The sequence below is a fragment of the Anas acuta genome, chromosome 22, assembly GCF_963932015.1.
Source record: "Anas acuta chromosome 22, bAnaAcu1.1, whole genome shotgun sequence".
In the NCBI taxonomy this organism is placed as follows: Eukaryota; Metazoa; Chordata; class Aves; order Anseriformes; family Anatidae; genus Anas; species Anas acuta.
Window position 1 is genome coordinate 5180639 of NC_089000.1, and position 27165 is coordinate 5207803.

Consider the following 27165-nt stretch of genomic DNA (forward strand, 5'->3'; position numbering starts at 1 on the left):
CAGGCGAGGTCGGGGCGCCGCCATTTTGGGTGCGGGCACGGAGAGGCGGGAGGCGCTGAGGTGGGCAGGGCCGGGGCAGGCGGCGCCGGGAAGTCGGTACAAAAGGCTTTGTTTTAACGCTTCCTGAATAAAAGGTGAACGACGAGGACAAAGCTAGGGGTGTTGCAGTGGCCAGCATAAAGCAGCTGGCAAGGAATTAGTGTTTAAAAAAAATCGTTCACGCTTGGAGGGGAAAAATCTATTATTAATTACTAATTATTAATTAAGGGAAATAGAAGTGAATGAGGAGCTACGCTTGCTGCCCCACATTAATGTTCAACAGCAGGGGGGGCTTGGCCCTGAGGGGAAATGGCGGCGGGGGGGGGGGGTGGGGGGGCGAGGGTTTCTTTCTGCCCTACTCCAAGATGGCCGCTCCGCCTTCGCCACGCACGCCCTGCGCATGACGCACTTCCGCCGCGGCGCTCGTCCGGCCCGCTCGCTTCTCTCCGCCCGGGGCCGCGGGGTGGGAGCGGGCCCGGGGGGGGCCCCGAGGAGCCGGGCCGGGGCCGGAGGGAGCCAGGTCGGGAATGAGGAGCCGCTACAGCCCGCACAGGTACCGGGGCTGCGGGCTGGGCTCCGCGGGATGAGGGTGGGGAGGCCGCCGGGGGTCTCCCTGCAGCCCCGGCCCAGTTGTGAGGGGGCCTCGTGAGGTGGGGGGGGGGGGGGGCGGTGGGGTGCTCGGCGCCCTCACAGCTCTGTGGGGGTTTTGTGCTCCCCAACGCCGGGCCGGGGTTCTTCTGCCTTTCCCTGAGGCCTGGGAGCTCGGAGGTGGGGGAGGTTTGCCCCCAGCAGCAAGCAGGTCGTGAAAAGGTGCCCCCGGTGGTGCTTTGCCTGCACTTGGTGGTGCTTTTCCTGCCCCCCCGTGGTGTTTTTGCAGCTGCTCCGTGTTCCCAGCTACCCTTAGAATGATAGAAGGGTTAGAAAGGACCTCTAAAATCACCTAGTCTTCATGCAGTGGAGTTGTCACCCCTCGGTCATTTCTCCCCCCCCCAAACGGCTTGATGTTGTTCAGCCTTTCTAAAGGTTTGGTGTGCTGCTGTGCCTGTTCCTGCCGCTTAACAGTGGTAGGGGTGTTGCCACAGCCGGGCTGCGGCTCCCCACACAGACAGGTGGGTGGTTCGTGCTCTAAGCTGGCCTCTTGCTAAGTGCTGGGGTTTTAGGCCTCCGGTCACCACCTGCTCCAACGCCTAAAAGTGGTTTTCAGAGCAGAGCTAGGCTGCTTACAGGATGTTACCTCCTAAAGTCTTCCGATAGAGGTTAAAGCTGCTCATAGTAAAAATGACAAGACCAATTTCTTGTTGCATATGTTTTAATATGAATCTTTATTCTTTCACTGCAAATACCTGTGTTTACATAGCTTCATCAGAATTTTAGGAGACTTTATTAATGATGTAACGTTTTACAGGTCTGCATTTGTTTATGCTCTTCCCTTTCTGTTTGTAGGTCATTTAATCCATTCACAATAATTTAATTGGCCAGTATCTGGAGTAAAAAAGGAAAAAATGATGTCAAGACAGGCCTTCCTCTGCGGTTTGGGATCTCTGTATTTGTCCCTTCTGTTTGTGTTTCTTCTAATGGATGTTTATGCAAGGCCTGCAAACAACTCAGCCCTCAAAGAAAAGGCAGCTGACAGTAAAGATGAGAATGAGATCTTGCCCCCCGATCACTTGAACGGGGTCAAAATGGAGATGGACGGACATCTTAACAAAGAATTTCATCAGGAAGTTTTTCTGGGAAAAGAGATGGAAGAGTTTGAGGAAGATTCAGAACCCAGAAAAAACAGGAAGAAGCTCATGGCCATCTTTTCAAAGTAAGTTGTGTACACTGCCAAGAAAAGTGCAGCCGTTTTCTGATCTTTGGAGTAAAATTAGTAAATTTTTACTTAATACTAAAAAAAAAATGGTAATGGGGGAAGCATCGTTCTGTGGGCAGTGTGCTTGCCTTATTAAGATCGTAACGTGGCTGTCTCAAGTATTTTTAGAAGCAAGAACATGTTGAGAGTTGCAGTCAGTATTCAGGATTGTCAGAAAAAGTAACATTACTTTTCTTCTAGTGTATTGGGTTTATGTGGCAAGGTTTTTGGTAGTGGGGGGCTGCAGGGGTGGTCTCTGCGGGCAGCTGCTGGGCTCTGCTCCGTGTCAGAGAGGAGCTGGCTGCAAAAGGGACCTGCTGCTGGCCAGAGATGAGCCATGAGCAACTGTTGTGCCTCTGGGAGATCAGATTTACCCCAAGGTGAGTGCAGCAGGAGGTGCTCCAGGCACAGCAGCAGTTCCCCTGCGGCCTGTGGAGAGGCCCCTGGTGGAGCAGGCTGTCCCCCTGCACCCATGGGTCCCCCATGGAGCAGATCTTCACGCTGCAGCCCGTGGAGGAGCCCCTGGTGGAGCAGGTGGCTGTGGCCTGGAGGAGGCTGTGGCCCATGGAGAGCCCCCGCAGGAGCAGTTTGGGAAGGATGGCATCCCGTGGGAGGGACCCCATGTGTCCTTATCTCAACCTCTGAGCCTTTTTTTTTTTTTTTTTCCAGCATATTTTCTTCTCCTCCCCACTTCTTTTGAGAAGAGGGGGTGTGAGAGAGCAGTTCTGGTGAAGTTCAACTGCCCAGCAGGGTGAAACCGCAAACCACCACACCTAGGTTTCCACCTCAGTGAACCTGTGAACAGTGAAATCATGTTTGTAGTTTAGATTAGAATTAGTAGATTAGGGTTTCCTGACTGATAGGATGCCTACGCAATTAACTGGAAAAGTAGGATTTTGTTCCATCACGAAGCTTTATTGCTTTGATGTAAGTTTGGGGTCAGTTGCCATTCAAAGTTTCTTTTTTCTTGGGTTTATATTCCCTTTGGATTTTGTTTTTATTTCTCTTGTGGCTTCTGCAAATTACTGCAGAGGAGAAAACACTGAAAAAGGTGCAGTGGGGAAGCCAAAAGGGGAAAAAGAGACAGAGACAATGGTGTAGGATGGTAATAAACAAACTAACAATTGCTTTCTGTTCATAAAGCTTCCTGCTGGGTGCTAAGTATTTAAAATGTGAGTGTCTGGAAATACACGGGGTTAAAAATAATTGTGTCTAACTGTGTATATCAAGAACTCAGAAGTTGACATGAGAATAGAAAGGTTCAATTTTTTGTAGCACTTTTGAAAACTCCATATAGCTGTTTATTTGGTGTAAAAATATTTTAGGCATTAAAACTTTTCCTTTTATAAAACACTTGTGTTAGGAAAGGTTTGTGTCAGCTAATGCAATTTCAGTAGGTAATTAATTGGAGGTCAGTAAACGTAACAGAAACCAAAACCAAGGTGTACTGGTAGACACTAGATGGCGAAGTTGGCTTTATTTGCATTTTTGCCATTGAGGATTAATTTTATGAGAACAGCTTCGATTGCACTGGTGCTGTTACTGGTGGTGTGGGGACGTGCGTTTACGTGAGATGAAGTGAGAAGGCTTAGCAAAGCTTTTTTTTTTTTTTTTTTCTGACTTTTCATTAGCAGGGAAAAAGGTACCAATAATAACAGATTTTATTTTTTGTTTTTTGTTCTCCTGAGTAAAGACAGCTAAAGCCAACAGGACAACCAGAATGCCTTCTACATTTAGAGTACTATTACTTACTGTGTTGATATTCAGACCACTGACTTCACTGGTAGGATGCACAAGTAGCTCTTACATGGGACTGAAAGAACAAGTGGCAGTTTACAATTCTGTTTCAGTTCCTGTAGTCACTCTGTACTGGCCTTAACTGTCTACCAAAGCAGTTTGTTGCAAGTTAATCCATCTAAATGTAAATATGAAGATTGTGGTGAGAAGATTACATTTTCTTTATTGCTGTTTATATGCTCAGTGGAAACATTGACTTGGTGGTTAATCTATCTCGTGCACAATCACAAACTGTTCGTTGCTGCCTCTTTGTTATGAAAGAGGTTGATTTAGGCAGCTTAAAGCAATCGGATTAGAGATCAACTTCAGTCAGATATTTAAAATTGCATTCTATTAGATGATCCCATTAGAAGAGCCTAAATGCATTCCGAGGAGCTTGCTTGTTTCCTGGACATTCTCTTAAAGGCTGAGTGAAGAGAGAAATACTACGAGCTTCTGAGAAAAGCTAGTATGTCACAGGTGTCCAGATGCTGCGGAAGTATTTTCTTTCAAGGCATAAAAAAAGCCTGCACCGTTTTTTGTTAATGAAAGCTGAGGTTCTGTGGCGTGTCAGGATGCTATAAAGTACTCAGTTCAAAGCATAACCCCTTGTCTAAGGAGTTAGTGAAAATAAAGGTGAAACGTGGAGGAAAAGCTTCCTGAATGATGTTTTTCTAGCTCTTACGTGTGACTGAAAGAGCAAGTGGCGTTTCAGAATTCTGTATTTCGGTTTCTTTCGTTGCCCTTTACTGGCCTTGCTTGTCTGCTGAAGTGGTTTCTGGCAAGTCAGTCCGTATTTCCACTTCATCCCGTGAAACTGGGGCATGGTGCAGAAATCCTGGGCGCATCTTTCTAGCCTTAGCCAAGGGTAAGTGGTCATGTACCTTCGGGCAAAGCAAATCTGTGAGAAGGTGTGAAGTGACATGCTTCTCTTTCATCCGTATCCGAACTGGAATTTTTAAAAGGAGGGGGTTAAATTAGCTGTGCATGTATAGATGATTCTCTTCTGTGCTGTAGTTTGGCATGCGTAGGTGGGTGTTGATGGGAGGGAAGGAGGAGGAAGGATGTTGAAAGCAATTGACTGTACTTATGGTGATGTTGATTTCACTAAATCGACGGCACTGGTACTAGAACTTAGTCTTTGTGAGGTTGTAAGGGAAAGTAGTCTGGTAAATTGAGTCACGTCTCTTCTGTACTAAGTACTTCAATTCAGACTGATAGATTCATCAGTTTTGTTCAGTAATGTGACGTATGTGGCTTTCTGTCAGGATGTCTGTGGTGATTGAGTTCTCTGTGAGTTTGAGAGTTGAGTACCCTTCTAGGATTTTGCTGATGTTTTCAGTGACTTACAGGCAGCCCTAGTTGTGGTTTAAGAATGAAAATCTTTGTGTTAGCCAAGTGCCTTACTGTGAATTTGTCGGATCAGAGCCTTAGCTACACCTTCAGTCAACTATACCATGCACAGATCTTTTCTAATTTAATTTTCCTTGTTTAAAATTAATGGATTTATCCTTTTGCTAAAGCAAAACTCCTTCTGAAACCCACAATGCCTCTAAGTATAGCTCTCTTGAAATTCACAGCTGTGACATTTTGCTCGTGTTCATAGTGCACATACAGAACGGATCTTGCCAAAACCATATCCCTCTTCCCCATGCCCCCTTTCTTAGTTTCAGGTTCATCTCCCAGCTTAACAGAGCTCTCATTTCTACTGGTCTGCCTCCCATCTGTGATGGAAAGATGGTGCTAATGCCGGCCGATGTTGGACAATAAGCAGATAGAATAAAAAAAGGGGAGAAAGGGATGTTTTAAGCTTTCTTGTTCTGGAATCTCCAGGATAGATCTTGGATTTATGTTGTTCAGTTAAGAGAGAGTAATGTGAGTACCTTGATTTGTATTTTCCTAACGCATACAATCAAAAACTCATCCGATAACTTCTGTGTATCTCCTATGATTTAAGTAACGCCTTGCTTTGAATTCTGGTTTTAAAAATTTTCTGTATCTGCTTTTCTTGAATGAATCAGAAACCAACTCTGAAGTTGTAAGTACTCGGTGATCAAGGAAATCTTTTATCTGTAGTCCTTTAGGTAAGAACACTGCCACCTTACAGGCGCGCGCACACACAGTACATCAAGCGACATTGCAGTGTTGTCATTCAGGTACCTGAAAACATGAATCTGAAAAATCCGAGTGGCCAGCTGTTTATTGGTAACACTTTCAGGCCTTTTGAAAGATGGCCACAGAAGTCTGATTTTTAGTGGCTTGTGGTTGAGAAACAGGGTTGAAATGTTTAAAAGCTGTTCTTCCAGGCTTGACATCTATCTTCAATACAGCCATTGTCACAGGGCTTTTGTTAAGGAAAGTTTTACAATTATCCTATCAAGTGGAATACTCACAACACCTTAGGGTAAGAAACAAGTCACCATTTAGCCTGTGAATAGATAATAAAAAATAGTTTGAATAGTCACAGATATGTTAACCTTTAATTTAGAATTATTAGAATCTGTTATTTCTGATACACATATTACTGAAATATATTAAGATTAATGGTAGTTATCACACTGCATAAACTATTTGGGATGCAGTTTACCTGTTATTTTCTTTGGGAAGAGACAGATGAACAAGGTAAGTTTCCTTCTGTAGTCTTCATTTCTGAATTGAGAGTTGTGTTAACAGTAGTCCCTGCTGTATAGGAACTTTTTCTGTCAGGAAATAGTACGCTACAGACCTAAGTCTCTACCAATTAGAGATAGCATGTTCTAGCTGAAAACTGGATAATGCTAGAAAAAGTACAATCAATATTATTTTTGGAGCTGCAGTATCATGATGTGTTGAAGTTGTCACAAAACTTCTCGACACAGATTACTGAGGAAGATTTTGAGCAAAGTTATCTGTGCTGATAATCTTGCTTGGATTCAGATTGTTTTAACTTAAATAATTTCTTGCCAGTTCTTGTTCTTTGATAATTTTTTAAGGACTCCATAAGAACATACTAATATTTACTAATATCTTTGGAGTGTGCAGGCATGTCTGCTTCAGAGAAGTAGTTCCTATCAGCTTGATATTGAATTGGTTTTCCATGAATTAGTGGCATTTGGATGTTTGGCAACACATAATCTTATTGTTTATCTATAATGTGTTTGGCAACGCAATTATCTAAGCTCTTCATTACAAGTGGAAATGTTTTCAGTAGTCTGTTCTGAGTGAGATGGTTACCTAAGGAAACATGGACAGTCTTTTTTTATTCCCTCAGATGTAAACTTGCTACAGGACCATATCTCATATTTCACGCGACTGTAAATGCTCCTCTCAAAAGCAGCAGTGCTGTTTGTGGGCACTGAATAGATTTTACCTCACCGTAAGGGATGGCTGTTTGTTCTTGAAAATCTGAGTCACTGGAGACTTCTTGTGAACTATGGTAGCAGAACACAGGTGTACATTCATGACCTAGAGGAGCAATGAATGGGATGTTTGTTACCTCCTTAGTTACAATGCGATTTAAATGGAAAGTACAGTTTGGAAGTAGTCAGTTTGATAGCTTACATCTAAAGAAATTAGAATGTAAAATGTTGACGGGGGGAAAAAGGCTTTGTTTTCTCCTTTTTGGTAGTACCTACTGCATTTCAAAACCCCCGTCTATTTACCTGCTAAGTGCAAGGTGGCAGGAGTGGAATGTGACCGTTTTACTGGTCTTGCTGTTTACTGAACAGTTGCTAACGCTGAGTCAGTGCATGCATATATATGTAGAAAGATGTGGTTACAGTTTTTAAAAACACCAACACTGCACTTAATAGTTCTGTGTTTTAGACGATCAAAGACTAGGGTTGTTATTTGTCTTCAGCTTTTAACATTTAGCATGACATTTAAATGCAAATCAAATTTAATAACTTGACTTTCAATGACAACACTTCTGTAGTGCTAAGACTGATTCAAACAGATAAAGTCAGTTGTTTGTTTTTTTTTTAAATTGAACAAGAGTGCTTATGGTGTGTTTTTAAATATAATCTTGCCTATTACATGTTACTGCTGTCTTTTCATTTTTAAATCTTGTTATATCTTTAGTAAATATATGTTAAAAAAACCCTTAGGGTGGCAGGTTATTACTATTTTTTGTTGTTTGTATTTGTTCAATTATGACTTTTATATTCTTTTTATGAAATAAGCATTAATGGAATTGCTTGTTTGGCAGTCTGTCTTTCTTGATAAAGCAGTATTGGTAGTACGTGAATGAGAGCAGTGGAGATTGGACATCTGCTGACAATTTAGCCAGTGAGACAGAAAAAGTATACGAATGTATCCCAATAAGTATGTAAGTGTAGCTCAAAAGCACTGTGTGCAGGCATATGTTTTGACAAAACATAGCCTAGTCACTGTAAAAATAATGGGAACAACTAAATGTGCTCTTTTAAGAATTAAAATCTATCACCTGTAGTGTATTACCAGAGATCAAGGGATCGTACAGGAAGCTTGATTTCCGCTCCCCTCCCTTGCTTACAAGTAATAGTATTAAGTAGTTTGAAAGTCCTTGCACTGAGGATATTCACCTTATATTTTCATTGTTTTTGATGTTTGCAACAATTGTAATATGAGCTAGGCGCACACAGAGAGGCAGCTTATCAGTAAACATCAGAGATCTTGAAAAATTGGAAAAAGGACCTGGAAAGGTAAATTGAGAGGGACTTACTGGTTTGGGAGAATGTTAGGGAAGAAATTTCTCCAAGTAGTGACAGTCAGCTGCAGCTGGCCGTTGACAGTTTTGGCCCATTAGGAAGTGAGCTAGTATGCAATGAGCAATGTCTTTGTAGTTTTCTCTACTTTAAAAATGTGTTCAAGAATAGAATACCAAAATGAGTTAACTTACAGCAAAGTGAAGTAGGGCTGAATGTTTTTGAACTAGGTAGTTACCTCGATGTTCCTGATTTGAGACAGATGGGTGTGAAAAACAAGGGAACTTTCTACCATGCGTGCTTAAGTCCAGAGTCTATACAGTCATCTGTGTTTAATTATGAAACAATTTGTTAACTTGCTGCTTGTTTATAGTTCAAAGACTCTACAACTTCTCAGACATGGTTATAAATATACTACTTTTTAAAGCCACCTAGGTTTGTTATTGTTGAATGATTTGTTTAGAATCTACAAATGCTTCCCCAAATCAAACAAACAAAAAACCATCCTTGTCTTCTATTCCTCCATAGGGTGGATATAAATAATGATAAAAAGATAGGTGCTAAAGAGATGCAGCGCTGGATCATGGAAAAGACGGATGAACATTTCCAGGAAGCTGTAGAGGAGAATAAAATGCATTTCCGGGCTGTGGACCCTGATGGTGACGGTAAGACAGAATGTTTCCTCCATCTCCTGATGACATGCAATTCAGCTGCTAGCTGGCAAACTGACAGACTGCTTGTTTGATGTGCTGTGCTAAAATCCTAGTTGCTTTGGACTGCATGTAATCCTTCGCCTCTCAAGGGTTTTGATCCATACAGAAGACAATAGAGCAAAGAAGTAATGTGTTTTTCAACACTGTAGTTCTCTGACTGTGATCTTATTTCTCTTGAATTCATAGGAAATCCTAATTGGCTCTGCCAGGGATGAGGTGAGGATCGTGACATAAATAGGTTATTTTCACAAGGCTTATCTGCTATAAGGAAACATGAAAGTGAATTGGGTGACAGCTGTCATGTTGCCATTCATAAAGCTTAGTGTAGTGGTTATAGTGCTGAACCAAAAGATTTTAGCACATCTCATTTTAAGAGATGAGACCAAAAGTTCACCATTTAACTATAGTGTTGTGTCTGAGATACGGTTCTCTCTTACAGGCCATGTGTCCTGGGATGAATACAAAATCAAATTCTTGGCAAGTAAGGGATTTAATGAAAAAGAGATTGCAGAGAAGATCAAAAACAATGAAGAGCTGAAAATAGATGAAGAAAGTAAGTGGAGACTGTTGTTGGTGAATTATGTTTTTCTTTTACTTTCCTAAATTCTGAATATTAACTGTTCTTAATGCGAGATGAATGTTTTAGCTGTTCTGCTGCCTCTATGCAAATATAGAATGTGTAAGTCATAAGACGTAAATACTCAATTTTAACTCAATTCTGCAGTTCCAACACTCTGGATAGAGGTATTTATACTAAAAATCTTTGTTCCTTTTTTGTTACTCTGACTTGTGTTTAATGCTCTGCTAAAATGTGTTAACCTGTGTTATCTGTGGCCCATTCTCTTGTTAACTGGGGTACCAGGTCCCCGGTTGCTCTGAATGAGAGGAAGCTGGGCGTACTTGATTTCTGAGATTGAGGAGGGGCGTGTGTACTATCAAACCGTGTTGTGGTTAAATAGGTGTGTGCTCAGGCACTGTGAAGAATGGTAGAAAATAGTAGGTTGCCTAACAATTGTTTCGTGTTTCATCTAAGTTCTCTATTGAGAGAATCTTTAGGTTAGTGAGATTAATCATTTCTTCCTTGTTACTTTTGAAACTTTCATTTAAATTTGACTTGTTATGAACACGGTAATGCTTAACAGAGTAACCTCCCCCCCCATTACCCATCTAAAAGTACTTAGGCTTACTGTTAAGTAGAACATGAAGCCTTAGCCTTTCCTTGCAGGAATTAGTCACTTAAAAATGGGTTATGTTATATTTTCCACTTATCAAAAAGTAACTAAAATGCAAATGGGCCTTTTGAATTTTATGGCGGGGAAAACACCTGTGCAGCATGTTTTATGGCAGTGTGGTTAACTACAGTTTACAGGAATGCTCATCAGATAAAAAGATTTGCTGAATAAGGAAAGCGTGTGCATAACTCCTCTACCTAGGTAGCAAGCCTTGTTTGGGAAAACCAAATCAGTTATCTACCGCTTCCTGAGGATGACAGGCAAAACTCATTTTCATACGCTGCTGTTGTGCAAAAGCTTTTTGGTTTTTGTTTAATTGGCTGCATAATAGAAAATAACTGAACGTGTGGAATGTAAGACGTTCTGAGTTTTAGGAAGAAGCAGGTAATGTTCTCTAGCATGCTACAGTTTGAAAGCCAAGCCAAAACTGGGGACACAACTTTATATTTACCTTAGGCAGATAACCCAGTTTTGAACTGATGACTGATATTTGAGATTTGTTTAGGACTAAAAAGAAAAGCAGCAAAAGGGAGGCTGTCTTTTGTTTTATAATATTTGGGATTGGCTACACCATGATTTGATTATTCTAACTGGTGTTTTAAAGAATTAAAACATCACAAAGGTACCTTCAGGTTCATATTAAGACTCAGAAGGATTTCTTTATTCTTCACCAAAAAAAGAAAAACATTCAATGAAGACTTAAATCTTAATTGCAGCTATAATTTCAAAAATTGAGGTACTGCCATTGCTGCTGCTTCTTCTTATGCAACCAAAAGCATGCTGGAGATATTCAAGACACTTCATTGTGCAATGACTGTAGTCTTTCAGAGCGTTTTTAAAACTTGTGAAATGCAAATACTTCGTATTCATGTTTGGTAGTGTATTTTGCAGATAGGGTGTGCCACAGACTTGTATTTTTCTTCCAGTTTGTCATTTAGAAAATGCCTACACCAGAAAAAGAATGCTCTGTACAGGTGTTTTTTTCCTGTTTGGTTATGTTCAGGACCACTGGTTGCATGTCCTGTTCATGCTGTGTGTTGCAGGGTGGTTTTTCAACAAGTCAGTGGCATAGTTTTAGCGGAAACTCATCTTCATATTATGATTCTCGGTTGAGCTTAGGAAAAACTCGCTTAGAAAGTGCTTGTTGACATGATGTAAGATGAAATAGGTGGAAATGTAAAGTGATTTCTGCTGCTTCTGTCTGTTCATATGTGTGCTTAGACTTCCATTTCTTTTTTGTAGCAAAAATATTTCTTTATCATAGTAACAATTAAAACATGTATGGTTTAGGTCTGTATCAAAATGCAATCAGTTTTCGGGATAGACAAGGTAACTAAAAGGAGTAATAAATACTCATATCCTGAAGTGACTGGAAACTAAAATGCATTTCTTGGTGTGTACTTAACGTTTCTGAGTTTTCTTTTGTAGCACTACCTTCTTATGTCTCTCATAGTTGCAAAAAATCAATTTTTTAGGCTGAAATACTGGATGCTGCTTCTGAGCCAAAGGATAAAGGCTTTCTGGGTAGGAGATTATTTTAGATTCTGAACCTTTGACAGGGTAAAAGAAAAAAGGAGGAGCAAGGACAGTGCAGAAGTCTTCTTATAGTGTCCCTAGTCACTTCTTACATTGAAATTTTGGTCCAGGTGTAGCTAAATATTTTCATCTCCTAATTTCAGCTCAGTGATTTGGTTAAAGGATCTTTCCTAGTGTTGCACTAACTTTTCCAAACCAATTGTGTTTTGTTTCCCTTTAGCACCCTCTTTCCCTAGAAGTTTAACTGTATGATAACTGGTTCTTAGGTCATCCTTGTTTAAACAATTGAATAGGGGTAGGCATATTTTTAAAACTGTCTACCTTAAACATAACGGTTTTAATCTTAAATTTCTAGCACAGGAAGTTTTAGATAACCTGAAGGATCGATGGTACCAAGCTGACAACCCACCTCCTGATATGTTGTTGAATGAAGAAGAATTCTTGTCCTTTCTTCACCCAGAGCATAGTAAGGGAATGCTGAAGTTCATGGTCAAAGAAATCATCCGAGATCTGGGTATGCTATTTTAAAAGATGTTTTCTTCAGAGTTGTTTACTTGCAAACTGTTGGGTGAATGTAAGATTATTGTACTGCCGTGGTGCTATCTGAAATGTTGGCATGTCTTGTTTGCTGTTTTACACATTCCAATATGATGTGTTAAGAAAAACATGCTGTTAGCACAAACATTGGTATATCAATGAGGTTGTCTGTGCATTGTTCAAGACTAAATTTAGTCTGTTAAGGAGCAGCACAGCATTAGATGTTACGAAGGTATTCTGAGTACTTCTTACAGAGCTGATCAGCTGCCCCAGCTTCACACTCAAGTGCTGCTGCATCATAGGGTCTCTTCAGCAATAGTAGGAAAGGGTTGAATATTAAAATACTCCAAAATATATTTATATGAATGATTAATGAGGCACTAATTACTTTGTACTTCTGCAGTGTAGCAACCATGTAAGAATTGACATACACTTAGGAAAACGGAAATAGTTGAGGTTTCTAAGAAAAAAATATTTTTTTAAATTCCTGAGTACTGTCAACAAATGTTTTTTTTTTCTGGTGAGTGAATAGTTATGCATATTTGGAACTGCTAGAACACCTCAAAAAAAAAAAAAAAAGAAAAGAAAAAAGTGAACTTCAACTTTGCTAGTAGTTGGCTTAATACGAAGAGTTTCCAGTGATGCTTAAGTGTCGTGTGCACAGACAAATCAATTCCAGTACACGGTCCTTTATGAATATTAATTTACTTGATATGCTGATATGCGCACAGCTGTCAGAAACTTTCAGTTGCAGCAAATACAGGGTGGAAAAAAATAACACAGCAACATCAATAAAATAAATGCCCAGCCTGCCAGCTGGTGTATCTTTCAGGCCCAGTAGAATTCTGTTTTTGTATATTAACAGGTATGGTTTTTAGCTTTCTAAACACTGAATGGGTACCATAACAAAGTTTTCTCCTAAACAAGGTGTAAGTAGTAGCTGCTGTTCTCTGCTGCAGTCAGGACTGTGGACTGTTGAAACCACACCAGCTGTGCTAGTGACAACTCTGACGTGAAGGAATATCTCATTTTTATGGACATTAAGCAAATACTTTTCAGTTTCCATGTACTTCTGTTGTAGATCAAGACGGAGATAAGAAGCTTACCCTTTCAGAGTTCATTTCATTGCCTGTTGGTACTGTAGAGAACCAGCAAGCTCAAGACATTGATGATGATTGGGTAAAAGACAGAAGAAAGGAGTTTGAGGAGGTCATTGATGCAAACCATGATGGTATTGTCACAATGGAGGAGCTGGAGGTGAGTCTCCATCAAACAGTTCTAGTTCTTGAAGTCAATAGGTGGTTTTTAAATACAAGATTGAGACCGCTTTAGAGATTATGAAGTACAGAAATATTTGAATGAACAGTACAGGATGTGTGTACTGTTTTGGATTATAGTATTGTGCAACAGTGCTTGGAGTAGGATGTTGTACTGCTCTTTCTCGGAGAAGGGGGAGTTTTCCTAGCGTAGCTATTATTCATAGGTATGCTGTTAGGGTTTTTTGTCACACAAACACTTGCATGGATATGTAGTGCATGAAAGCAAGTCAAAAATTTCATTAGGTGCACTGGTGAATGGGAGAATGACTCATACTTCCACGTACAAAACAAGTAATTGGCAAACTGTGTTCATTTAAAAAAAAAAAATCAAACAGGCAAAATGAACAAACCTTGGGGCCCCAGTAGCTTAGAAAATAGCACAGAGCTCTATCTTTCAGAGTGTTTTTTGTATCTTTTTTTAAGTGTGGTTTGTAGATCGTGGCATTTTCAGGCTTTTGTTTGTGGAAGGAAGGATTTAATGCTTAATTTTTGAGACTTCCAACCTGGGTGGTTTAAAACGGAACAAGAAAGTTCTCAATTGAACATCCTCCAAAAAGGTTATGTCCAGAAACAAGGAAATGTAGGAGATGCAGAAAGACACTGTTCTGATTTTAATTCTGAATTTATATTTCTTCACAAATTACTGGATTTGGTGGTGGGTTTATTTTGCAACCAAAATGTCAAAAATGTTTGTGGGTACTGGCATGAACTGAGAAAACTTGTATTTCTTAGAATGGACAAGGAAGCAGTGAATGGAAAAATAGCCAGGAGGTGAATGTAAGCCTGAAACAAAGATGTTTTAACGCTCTTTTCTATGACTTACATTTGCTTTGGGGTGTTTTATGTTTTTCTCACAATTGTTGAAGTTTACATGGAGCCAGGGTTGATAATCCTGGGGTGTGGAAATGTTTTCTTGGTTATTGAAAAATGACTGATTTTCTTGTCCTAGGAATATATGGATCCTATGAATGAATACAATGCCCTAAATGAAGCAAAGCAAATGATAGCAGTAGCAGATGAAAATCAAAACCACCACTTAGAGCTGGAGGAGATCCTAAAATACAGTGAATACTTCACAGGCAGCAAACTTATGGACTACGCACGTAACGTCCATGAGGAGTTCTGACCCTGCTCGCTTTTCCAGAGTTCTGAAGCACTTTCCTGCTTTCAAAATAAAAATAAAGGAATAAAAACCAACACAAACGGACAGAAAATTTCCTTGCTGCTATCTGTGTTATATGCGTACAGTGTGTTGTACTAGACAAAAAAAAACTTCCGTCCATATAGAAGATCTACAGCTTTGCCTTCAGTATGTTTAAAAAGAAAAAAAGTTGATTAAATAATGAGGCAGGTACTGGACTATGTTGGTTCACCCTGTTTTGTACAGTTAATCCAGCTGAAGTTTCAGCTGCTTTTTGCTAATTGTATTTGGTGGAGGTATCTTAAATATTTAACTTTTCTTGTTGCCCTCATAGCTGCTGATCCATGGAAATCACAAGTAACACTGAAAGATGATGGCTTTTGTAAAGGGGATTGCGGTTCAGATACATGTGTTCCTACCCCATGAGGATATCCATACATAGACTGATTGGAAATACTTTTGTTTTGCTCAACAAATGTTACATTTGTATTTTGTTTATGGTCATATTCATTTCAGAATGTTTTAGTTACGAAAATCAGTAAATTGGATCAGGTTGCTGCTGCCTGGACTGTTCTTGCTGTGTTTGTTTTTTTTTTTTTTCCAGTCATGCTTAGTTCTTTACTGTCCCACTGCTTTGTGTAGTCAATATACATTTAATGGTTTGTGTTCAGTATCAGTGGGTTCCTTGGTTTTTGTCATTGTTTGTCTCAGGAATTCAGTTCTTACTGGATTTTACTTTGCTTAACACTGTAATTAACTTGCTATATCCAGTAAGTGCTGTTCTCTTACCTATCTCCAGTAACTGTTACAGGTATTTAAGAGTCAGGAGAAAAAAGATGATAGTCATGTTCCTGAGATTCCTAATTCAGCTGTGATAATTTGGCTAATCTTTCATTTTTTTTCGTAAGGCATCTCAACCCAGCTATGCGTTGCTGGGAAAATAATACAAGTTCTCCTTCCATCACAGAACGTTTTTTAAGAGCCGTGGGGAAGAACTTATTTTAAATACTACAGAGAAACTCGTCCACATCTACTTTAAAAAGAAAGCCGGTGACAGGATTTGTAACTGCACTGTGAATGTGGAAGACTTGAGATTGCTTAGGTCTTAAAAAAGGAAAAAAAAAAAAACGATTTCACAATGAGACAATGGGGAAGGTTTCTCTGTAGACTTCAGATGCTGCACAGAACAATGGGGTTCACCTAGATGTATGATTCCTACTTAAGTACAGTTTACTGTTGAAACTGGTATAGCTACTTGTTTCTGTGCAGATTTTCTTTCAAAAAATTCTTCATTGATGCTGAATGGTAAGGCAGGGGAAAATACAGGCTTCGCTTTTTGAATTGCCTTTGTTAGAGCAACGTGCAGTCAGCATCTGAGAAGCTTTTTGATCAGTCTATTTTTGGGTAGTCTCTGAAAGCATCAAGCAACGCAAAGGTCATATCCAATGTCTAAACAGAAAAAAAAACCTTTTTTTCTCTAGTTCTGTCTTTACTGTAATAACTCCTCTTTTTGAGGGGTTGCCTGAAAAATCCAAGATAGATATTATGTTTGATTAAATTTATTCTCTTAATATAATGTAAATATAAGTATGGCTGTCTTTTGGTTCCAGTATTCACTTTGACTTTTTACTTCTTTGTTGTTAAATGGCTTGTATCAGAGTCTTTTGATATGCATATAAATAATTTTCTTTGTGCTTTGGAAATGTTGCTGATTTTAGGTTTCTCGGTGAATGGGGAAAAAAATTGAACTCTTCAGATGAAAGACATCAAAATATGATTTGAAAGAAGTGTAAGAAATGGCTAAATTCAGGTGATAATCTTCTGTTGAAAGGAGCTTATGGAGACTGACCTAGGAAGTTGGACACGTTGGTCAGTCCCCGCTGTCTTCCACATGTTCTTGATTGCAGTCTATGGAAGTTCAGAACCAAATCTGTCCAAAAATGTTCAATAAAAGCAGGACAAGGTCTTATTTTAGACCCATAGCATGGCTCAGCTCACCACTCTGAAACTTTTCCTGCTGCCACTGAGTCCCCGTGGCAATGTCAAACTGCCTGGGAGAGGCTAACTGGCATTGCCAAAAACCCAGCCGAGGGCTGTAGTAAATGCCAGGGAGAGAGCACTGTGGTTATGCCATGTTTTATTTACTTGCATAATACTGGCCACATAAAGGACTGGCAAAACCAAGCCTGGTAATGCTTGAGGATGCTCTGCGTAAAAGTTGAACTGAAAGTTTGCGCGCCGACTGCCTTCATTAACGAGTATTTCATTTGTATTAAAGCATCCTTAAAAAAAACACATCCTTAAAAGGAATCTCAGTGCTTCGTCATTGCTGCTCTAGCATTTGGAGAGTTTTCAGTTTAAATGTATGTAGCAAATTTTAAACTATACCTTGCTTCTGAATATAATGAGGGTTTGTTTTCAGTTTCCTACTGAATAATAATTGACTTACTGAACAAGTAAAGGCTGCTGCTGTTTGTGAAAGAATATTTTTTAAAAGTCTGGCTCGATGTCGTTGAGGAAATAACGGAGTCATGAAGCATAAAGCCACTTAAATATCATTGAGTGTGATCCTGCACTTGGAAGAGATTTGGATATTTCCTGCGTGCAGATTCTGAGCGTGAAGGTGGTGAAGTTTAGCTGGTCTGGTTTGTGTGCTGTCGGCTCTGCTCCCTTTTGGAAGGAATGGCTTTAAGGTTTGACTTCTTTCCCATAGTGATTGTTTTCCAAAATACTTGGAAAATAGGAGAAGTCGAAAACCAGTTAGTGTTCTGCCTTACTTTTCTATCTTCTCTCCCACTCATAAACAGTCTCAGAGGAACTGAAGAAAGAAATGAAAAGCAGCAGTCTGGCTAAAACATGCCAGCTGTATTGCTGTGCAGTCCTTCCAGGTACTGCAGGCTAATCGGGCGTCCAAGTGTGCTTCTGTTCCAATGAAATCTTTACGTTTACATGTAAATTGCCAGCAGATCCACTTTGCCCGGTAAGTCTGGATGTGTTTAATTTGAATAAACCATCCGATTACTGTAGGACGTCTTTTATTTGGGCTTCTGCAATAAAGATCGCTGAAATTTCTTGGCACTGGAAGATTTTTCAGTTTGGATCCTGGGTCAATAACATCAGATTAGTAAAATTCCAGTAGCAAATCTGGATAGCTAAACCTATTAATTCTAGTGTGGTCTATTTTTGGTCTATTCTGGTCTATTTTGGTCTATTCCACGTGCTTGGGTCAGGTGAGGGTTGGACTGCAGTGCTGCTGTGCTGCGCCCCAACCCTGCTGTGTTATTGCTGGTTTGTACAGCAGGAGGGAGTTGCATTCAGGGATTTTGCTTCTGTGCAATAAAATAGGCATCAAAACTAGCTGGTTGTTTTTATGCAGCAATAAAAGTCACAGCTTTACCGTCCCAGTGAGACCAAGGGGCCAGAATCCATCAGCACCTCACCTTTTAGGGCGTAAGGCTGTGTGGGCTATGTTTCATTTCACGTGTGGCTCAGATCTGTAAGGGTTTTCAGCTGTTACCTCGGCATTGCTTTAATTTTCCTCCTTAGGAGAACGAGGATCACCCAGTTCTCCCAACATCCAGACCACGTACGTGACACCACTGAGAGGTACGTACCAGGCCAGAGGTGTGCTCTCTTTTAAGGCTCAGTCTTTTCATAACCCTATTCAGCATGCTGCCTTTCTGAGTATTTCGATTACAAACTGCAAAAAAAAAAAAATCAGCTTGCCAAGGGGTGGGAAGAAGTCTGGGGGCGTGGAACACTTGCTGGGAAATTCCCAGCAACCGACATATGAATTTGTTCTGGTTGCCAGCAGTTTGCTGTCATCTCTTCCAAGAGTTTGCTGCAGTCAGAATTTGGTGGGGACGGTGGGGCTGCATTATGGTGGCTGTAGCTTTTTCCTTGCGTTATTCTAGCGTTTCGTTCTTGCTGCTGGCAGTCGTTTTTCCCCCTTGCTTGGGGTTGCAGTGCAAAGAGCATCAATATCCCTTTGGCAAAAAATGCTGCAAGTACTGTGCTCCTGGTAAGTGATTTTTCCCCTATATATTTGCTGTACTTGTGTGTTATAATTTCTCTCAGTTAATAATCCAGAAGGGGTGGGAAAGAGCTTGATGAAAGTATTCTGATTAGGAAGCATAACATGGGAAAAAAAAAAAAGCATTTGTTGAGCACTTGTTATCATTCTAGACTGACAGATTATTTCTGTAACATACTAAATTTAAATTTAGGGATTCTCTTCTTTGAGAGACAATTCTTTTGCGTGGCTGAGTTTCCTACTGTGTCAGCCTGGTACACTTTTATTGTGGGAGCGGTATCTGAGAAAAGAGGGTATCATTTGTGTTACTTTTTACCTGTTAAAAAGACATTCAACCCAGAAATCTTGTGTAGTAACAGAAAATTTCAAGTAATTGCTATAGATATTTTGTAAGCCGCTTTTTTTTTTTTTTAGCAAGGCTTACGCTACTTAAGACTTGGTGCCTTAAGTTTTTCAGGTGTTTTTAAGAGAGAAATCATTAAAAATTGAGTTACAGATACTAGGCACACAACTTCTGTTGGGCTGTGAAGAAATTCCACATTTACTTATTTTTCCCCTGTGAAGGGAAGCAAGTCTGATTCACAGATCTAGATTAGCAAAGCGTGACTTGACGAGAACTGTATTTTTCTCCTTTTTATAAAAAGAGTATAACTTTTAGATTTTGTGCATTTTTTCCACATCCAAGTATCATTGAAAATGATGCTGAGAAGCACAAATGCAAACTAGCAAGCCTCAAACACAGCAATAGTTGGGTTTCATTAAAATATTGGTTGTGATGAAGTTTAACCACAATGAACAGATAATTTTGCTGTTCAAGGGGCAATCAATGTTAACTGAATTCAAAGTGTATGTTCACACCCCAAGAAGGTGTTCAGATCCCATCTGTAAGTGCAGTTTCAACTTTAAATCTTGCACGGGGCTCTGTGTTTCTTCCACAATGGTTGCTTTCTCTCTTCATAATTCTCTACTACATAAAATTGATGCAGAAGAAATTGAACATAGCATAATTATCTTCAAAGATGCTGGTTGGAAGAAATCATCCCCATTCAACCTGAAATCTAAGACCTGAGGCAGTTGCATTATTCTCAAAACTGTTGAAATCTGAATATTTCTCAACTCAGGTTAAGGAAACGCATGCTTGTATGCAGACACAGATAATCCTATATATTTAAATTTGGTTACCACTTATTCTGAAAGAGCTCTTACCAGTTTTTTTGCTTTGTTAGCTAATCTGCTGATCGTGGGGAAATTCCTGCATTTCTTCCTCATCATGTAGGTGGTGAAAATGGAGAAATGAATTATATGTAGTGTGGTTGCTCAGAATCTCCTGTTCTTGCCGCTGACAGCACTCAGTAAAATACAGAGGAAAAATCAGAGTGAGCAAGAGGCTTGGTGCTCGTTGTTCACCTATGAAATGGAGAGTGCAGGACTAATTAAGGATAGTATTTAGCTTCAGCTGTAAAACCCTAGTCATTAAAGCTGTTCCTGCAGCCTGTGCTGTATGGAGAGAAGCCAGCGAGATGGAAGGAACGTCTCCGACTCCTTTTCAGAGGCTGGTTGTTAGTTTGCTGTTTCAATTTGGACCAGTAGTTTTACTCACAGATCCCAGTGCATAAATCAGTCCCTCCACGAGCATGCTGTGTGTCATACAGGTTGGTATCTGGATGCAGACATCCAGAGCCTGGCTCTAACTGGGTTCTAAATGCAATGTGTGGTGCACGTACGCTGCTGGGAGTGGTAGGAAATGCCCGCCTTACCTCTTCTTCTGCCTAGCTGTAAATAAAATGGAGCTGGTAGCGTTTGATGCTGATGGCGGGTAATGCAGATGTAAATCAAAGCACAGAGCCATTCATTCATGCCTTATGGGCTTTGAGGATGCCAACAGGAAGATGCTACAAGTGTATGTTCTCGAATGCTTCACTAGTGAATTGCCTTGAAACCTAACCAGTCTGTCATCATGTTCTCTGTTCCGGATTACTTTGCCTTGAACTGCACGATATATCTCATACGGGAAGGCAAGATCTGTCACAAAGCCACTGTGTTACATAGATAACAGACCTACTACCATGATAAAAACTGATTTTTTTTCCTTATTGGCATTGGCTGCAAACCCTGGTATCTAAACCACGTGAAGTAGCAGCCTGGAGAAGTGATGCAAGGAACACACCGGGATACTGGGAATGCATCATGGACCTCAACTCTTAGCAAGTCAGCAGCCCTTTATGGCCTCCTTAATTTGCAGGGATGCTATGGGACAAATTTCTTAATTCTGAAATACCTAAAGCTGCTGAACGTTGCGGAGTTGTAAGTGGAGCTGTGATTTTTCTGGGCACTTGCTCTAGTGTGTAAAAGTGAAGAGGATTTCCTTCTGATAACGATCAATTGCTCCTCCTGCGTGGCCTTTTTCAGGTGAAAGGATGAGAAGTCGCTGCACAGCAACAACAGACACGGTCTGTGCCCCCTGTCAAAACGAATACTACAGTACTGACTACAGCCACAACTTCTGCAAGAGCTGTACCATCTGCAAAACGAGTAAGTTGGTTGTACAACAGTCAGTCCTCGACAGGAAGCTGGGAGGGAGCCGGTTTGTGTGTGTTTTCCTTAAAGGCTGATGTCATGCAGTCTATCTCCTGAGAAAACTGAGCCCAAAGACTTTCTGGGTTATCATTTCCATAGCTGGTATCTCCTGGTTGATACCAACGATAGAGCCTTCAAAGGGAAGTGGGCTTACGCTGCCCGAAAATTGGTGTTTCAAGAATTACTGCTAAACTTTGCAGTGTGTTTCTATGCACAGTCGGTGGGCACTGAGAGATTAATCTGTGTTTTCTAATCTCTTTTCTCTCCCTTGTCTAATTTCTTGTCTCCCTTTATCGTCCTTAGCAAAGGGGAGCGTGGAAGTGAAGAAGTGTGAGAAGACTTCTGACAGAGTTTGCAGGTGTATAGCCGGTTACATGCCAGATGACAGATATCCCTCGGGGAGTGGTAAGTTAGGGACACATTATTTCCCAATCTATTGCTTCTGCTTCAGACGAGACAGTTGCTATTTCTAATACAAAAGCTGTTGTCATTTATCTCGTTGGTATTTCCAAGCAAGTGTTTATAGCAGTTGTGCAAACATCTATTGCATAATTTGAGCTGTCAGAAGTCTTAATGCTCTCATTAATATGCATAATTAGCCTGTAGAGAAGACAGGAAACCTTGCTAGCTGCAGACTAAAATGAACCACTGGGCATGCCATGCTACTTCTGACTCGACAAAGCCTATGGTTTCTGTAGGCTGTGTGCATTTCGTTGGGTCTGTTTTAGAAGCTGTTGGCATAACTACTGCTGAGCTACTACACAGTTACGTTGCTAACTGAACTCAATTCCTGCTTTTTTTTTTTTTCAGTGTGCTTACCATGTCCTGAAGGGTTTTATTCCACAGGGGGAAATGGGAAGTGTCAACCTTGGACCAAGTATGTATCACTGAGCCCAATGCATTCAGAGCGATGTTTTGGGTTTACCTTTGTAGCCACTGATGCCCAAGTTATGATGTTTAGAATAAACGAGCAGTAAATTCAGTGAAACCACATTGCTGATGACTCCCAAGTCACCAGCACAGTTTCTGTGTACTGATTTGAGACATCTGTCTGCTTTCTGTCCTTTCTATCTTCACATATGGCAACAGCAGTATTCTCAGCTTTTTTTTCTTTAAAAAGGTCTGGAGATGTCTGTGGCAAAAAGTTCCCTTGCCAAATGCATCTGTGCTTCAAGGCTACTATATGCACAGATGCTAACAAAAATAGAGCTTCAGTTTTTCTGGTAATAACTTGGATTAGCTTAATTGTTCTTTATGTATCTGTAGAACCTAGGAAAGGTGAAGCCTGAGTCTGTATTGATAGAACAGAGGGATCAGTGTCCACTCTCTTGTTCCATGGAGGTGGCTAATTAAGTCATTACTGCAACTATTTGAAGAATTACATGAACTTATTTTATATCCGTAGCTGCAGCTCTGTTGGGAAAACGACTCTTCGCGCAGGAACAAGAACAGATGATGCTGTTTGCAGCAGCCATGTGACACAGCCAACCCTTCCTCAGAATGCAACACCTGCTTTGGATCTTTCTACTACCAGCCACAGGAATAATACGTCACCTACAGTGCTCTCACCCTCCAAATCCAGTGTGATCCCTTCCGTTATTTGCTCAGACGCAAACAGCCCCACAGAGACTAACTGGGGTAAGGAGAGAGTATGACCAAGTCTAGTCTCTCTGTTTGAGAGCTAGTTGGTAATTGTCATTTGAAACAAGTTTAATGAGTCTTTCTCATGGAAATTCCAGCTAGAATCATAAATCTTTGTTAGTATATTCTTTCTCTATTTTTTTTTTTTACCAGGATCTCTATCACTTATCCTTATTTGTCTGATACTGCTTATGGTGTCTGGAATGTCCATCTTCCTGTTGATTATCCAAGCAGCCAAAAAAACGACCAAGAAGAGGCCTTATATGAGCAACCATCAGAGTGAGTATCTCGTTAGGGAGAAAAATATATAGGAAAGAGAATTAGTCAGGGTCACTTGGCCACTTACTTGCACTTTGTTTCCATCATAATGAAATCTACCTGGTATTAACCACAGATGGTGTTGTGCTGCTCAGCCCACGTTCACTCCTCTTCTTATTCCTGGTGCACTGGAGGTCATAGTATGTCAGGGTTGTAATGCTGTAGAGCAGAGATTCCCCTGCCTGTTGCTGTGTAGAAGGATTGAGTTTCTAGAATGTGCTGCTGGAAATGATGTGAAATTATTCCTGTGCAGCTCTTGATTTGACTCATTAGAGCATATACCAGTGTATCATTAACTAATTGACTTGGTTTGTATTCTTCTTTTGCTCTCATTTTTATCTCCTATCTTCTTCTTCTTTCCCCCTTAATCCCTGGGGGGGAAAAAAAAAGCAATGAATTTGTGCATAGAATTCTACTCAGTACAGAGAGGATCTAAAAGCAGGAATCTTTAAGAGTATATTGTGTCAACTTTTTTGCCCACATAGAAGTGAAATGTCTTGAAGTGTCTTCTGCAAACACAGGAAACGCTTGACTGAGAAGAACTGTGCTCTCTATTTGGAATTAAGTGGTAGCTTGGCTCTGATTCAGGCAACAGCTGCCTCCTGTTCCACTCAGGGAGCAGTGGTATAGTCTATTTTCACTGTTTCTGGTGCTTGGTCTTTCCTAATACTGGCTGGAAGGTCAAGCAGCGACCAAAAGTCACTCATAGGTGCCTAGTTGTCCATGACCCTAGGAAAATCCCTGGGTTTCCTTTGCCTTCTGCTCTGTACATTATTGTGTGTGTGTGTGTGTCTTTCAGAAGAAAGGAGCTGTCGAATTCCCGTCCAGGAAGAACAAATTGACTCCAATTCCAGTCTCATCAAAAACTGACTTCGCGTTGTGTTACTGTTTCCTGCGTTTCTGAGCCGACCGATCCTAACGACTAACATGACACAACTTTCAGCGGCTATCTGTGTGGATGTCTGTAATTGTTTAATTGCACTTCCAGTCCTTTGGGGCTCATTAAGTCATCCCTTTGGCATTAGGACCCATGGGAGTAGCTGCTCTCAAATTGTGACTCTTCCTATTAGGCAGATCCTGTGCACAGCATCCCTGGTACTGGACCTGGGTTGATACAGTCCTCTGCATTCCTAGCCACTTGTCTTTGGGCTGCAGAAAGTGTTTACAAAGCTGTAAGAGCTAATTGTTGAGCAAACTGACATACAGGGAAAAATTAAAAGACCTGTTTTATAACTAGGTTTATATCTTGCCCTACAATTTTGAGGTGCTGAGCAGGACACGTCTCTTCTCTCAGTGGAGCCATTTGCAGGGTTTCAGTTGAGCTCCCAAAGGAGCTCTCTTCCTTTTAGGTGGAGAAATCTCCATGCATGGACCTAGCCAGTTTCCTTTGTGCTTCCATTTTGTTTATCTTTTTTTTTTCCTTAGTCAAAATAAGTGGCATACATCAACTGTGCCTCCAGAGACAGTTGTCACAGCTGCTAATTCTGGTGCTGGCTTTTAAGCAATGATTAAGAGATGGCTATTCAGTGCCACTCTTTTCCTTTCTGCCTTTCTTTTGGGCAGACCCATTGAGAAAATGTCACGTTAACATTGAGCAGCATCCCCACAGGCCAACAAATGGAATGATTCACCATCACTGAGTAGCTCCAGATCTCCAAGTGTTTGGAAATCTCTGTGAGATCTTCATCTGTGTGGAAAGCAGAATCCGTGTACTCACTGCAAAGGGAATGGTAATTTCTGATTAGAACGTGATTAGTGAAAACTGTAATTCAGAGCAGGGGGAAAGTAGACTGTAGACTTAGTTGCTGTATAAAACTGTTTTGATCTGTAAGCTTTGTACATACAACGAGCTGTGTGCTGCTTCTTGGTGGATGTTCTGTTGTGCTGAATGTCCTGGTGTGTCTATCCCCAGCAAGGCTGCTTCAGTCAAGCTTGAAGAATAAAATAGTGTAGTTTAAACCACTTCTGTGGGAGTTGATTGCTTGCTTCGAAGTAATGCTGTGGATAAAGGAAGAAACACACAAGCAAGTTTGTTTCCAGGTGGTCTGGATTTGGGGAAAACCTTTTTATGTCCTAGGTTTAGTAGCATGTAAATGGACATTTAGAGTTTTTTCTGCTGATGAATGATAATTTGTGGTGATAACGCCCTAGATGTTCTCTCTTGGTAAGAGGCAAGCTGAACTTTCACACAGTGTGACCATATGGGCCTTCAAGAGTTGTATTTTGGCAAAGATGTGTGAAGATCATGAAACAGTGGATAGGTACCGTTCATATGGATGCTCACTTCTGTGTACTGTCACTTGAATCTGCCTTCAGAACTGAAGTTTTCTTCGTGTGATCTGTTCACAGTTAAAATACACCTGGTTGTTTGCCTGCATGCTGTATGAAATTAATTTTACTTCTGTAATGTTTTTGTTTTTTTGTGAATTAATCAATGTGTCTTTTAAAGAACTTTCAAATTTTAGATAACAAATTCAAAGCCCAATGTCTGAGAGGCAAGTGTTATTTTGAATAGCTTGTGATGTAATTTAAATATCTCAGTGTAAAAGTTTGATATAACTTGAAAGTTATATCATTCAGAATTGTTTTCACTTCAAATACTCCTTAGTATATAACTCATATTTTATATACATAGTGCCAAAGCATATGGCAAAATATGCAGCACGGAAATGTATTCAAGAATACAGCTGGTTATCTAAAAACATGTTTTTAAACATATGTTTCATTATATGTTATACATATGGTGTACTTAGTGGCTTCCTATTTTGAAGTGCATATACAATGTATATAAATATTTGTATTATATATGAAGTATAGTACTGAGTTTTTCAAATAAATTGTAGTAGTGGCTAGATGTGTGTGTTTGTGTATGATTTGGGGAGTACAAAGAAACCAATGGTATTACTCCAGCGTGGGAGCTTAGGATGGGCATTGACTTTTCAGAAGGTTCCTGTACTGGGGCATTTGACCCTTAAAAAATTATTTCTATTGTCAGGGACCTTCTGAAGACTTTAACTTCTAGTTTTTTTGTTAAAGTCATGTGGGGGCATTTTAGACTACTCTGTTCATCCTGACCTGGTGTGATATCTTGTCATTTTACAAGCATGGTGGAGGGTGCTCTATTAATTGCTAATTAAACTTATTTACACTCAGCTGTTGCACCATCATAGCCACTGACTGCAGTGGGAGTTGCCTGAGCCCATGGACCCTGACTTTCCCTGAGACTGCCAATGAGAGGAATTCCCTAATTGTGCTAATTGTGACAAAGAAGGGGTGTGTGAGCTCGTTCTCTGCTGTCTCAGCTGAAGTATATCAAAATTATCGGGTAGCTTAGATCTGGATGCAGTGACCTAGCTGCAAGAACAGAGATCCATGCTTTGCTTGAAGTGTAATTCTCACAAAAAGCAGGATCCCCAAACGGGCAAATCCATGGCTTGGCAGGCTTTAAGTTGACGCGCTGTCTGGGTGAGCTGAGCGAGCGGTGTAGCATTGTGCTTTGTGAATTGTGTCTGCTGGCAGTTCCCACCTGAGCTGCGGGGAGGTTCGAGATGATAAGGCTCAGCCCTTTCAAACAAAGTTATGAATGTAGAAGTCTTTGAAAGCGCGCTGTGGTCTAGATGCTGTGAATCGGCGGAGTGCAATGGATGAATCTGGGAAATGGATTCCAGAGAGCACGCGGCCACTTCTCAGAAACAATGCTTATCAGGTCTGTAGCCTGCCCTTCCGAGGCAATACTGCTCGTACCGCGTTTCCACATAACTGAGCACGGTGCAGATAAGCGATGAGC

At 40.6% G+C, this 27165-nt stretch overlaps 2 protein-coding genes across 4 annotated transcripts; both read left to right on the forward strand.

Annotated features, from left to right (window-relative positions):
* The first annotated feature begins 27 nt into the window (after nt 1–27).
* On the forward strand, nt 28–15382 carry SDF4 (stromal cell derived factor 4). 2 transcript variants are annotated; one of them, XM_068658208.1, is made up of 7 exons: nt 28–134; nt 1483–1849; nt 8860–8996; nt 9484–9597; nt 12168–12326; nt 13431–13606; nt 14618–15382. In XM_068658208.1, the coding sequence occupies exons 2-7, from the start codon at nt 1542–1544 to the stop codon at nt 14792–14794; spliced, it is 1071 nt and encodes a 356-aa protein (XP_068514309.1). In that variant the 5' UTR covers nt 28–134; nt 1483–1541; the 3' UTR covers nt 14795–15382. The 2 variants fall into 2 exon arrangements, with proteins under 2 accessions (XP_068514309.1, XP_068514308.1); XM_068658207.1 differs by lacking the exon at nt 28–134 and adding an exon at nt 435–592.
* Nucleotides 15383–15530: 148 nt separating this feature from the next.
* Nucleotides 15531–26232, forward strand: TNFRSF4 (TNF receptor superfamily member 4). 2 transcript variants are annotated; one of them, XM_068658210.1, is made up of 7 exons: nt 15531–18830; nt 21252–21374; nt 21723–21824; nt 22230–22296; nt 22825–23057; nt 23214–23339; nt 24178–26232. In XM_068658210.1, the coding sequence occupies exons 1-7, from the start codon at nt 18599–18601 to the stop codon at nt 24246–24248; spliced, it is 954 nt and encodes a 317-aa protein (XP_068514311.1). In that variant the 5' UTR covers nt 15531–18598; the 3' UTR covers nt 24249–26232. The 2 variants fall into 2 exon arrangements, with proteins under 2 accessions (XP_068514311.1, XP_068514312.1); XM_068658211.1 differs by having other exon boundaries at nt 24181–26232.
* The last annotated feature ends 933 nt before the right edge of the window (nt 26233–27165 follow it).

Coding starts and splice junctions, on each gene's coding strand:
- TNFRSF4 (XM_068658210.1), top strand. CDS start 18,599: ATGAATTTGTTCTGGTTGCCAGCAGTTTGCTGTCATCTCTTCCAAGAG. Junction 18,831..21,251: donor CTGCAAGTACTGTGCTCCTG/GTAAGTGATTTT, acceptor GGCCTTTTTCAG/GTGAAAGGATGAGAAGTCGC. Junction 22,297..22,824: donor AAGTGTCAACCTTGGACCAA/GTATGTATCACT, acceptor TTATATCCGTAG/CTGCAGCTCTGTTGGGAAAA.
- SDF4 (XM_068658208.1), top strand. CDS start 1,542: ATGATGTCAAGACAGGCCTTCCTCTGCGGTTTGGGATCTCTGTATTTG. Junction 9,598..12,167: donor GCTGAAAATAGATGAAGAAA/GTAAGTGGAGAC, acceptor TTAAATTTCTAG/CACAGGAAGTTTTAGATAAC. Junction 13,607..14,617: donor TCACAATGGAGGAGCTGGAG/GTGAGTCTCCAT, acceptor TTCTTGTCCTAG/GAATATATGGATCCTATGAA.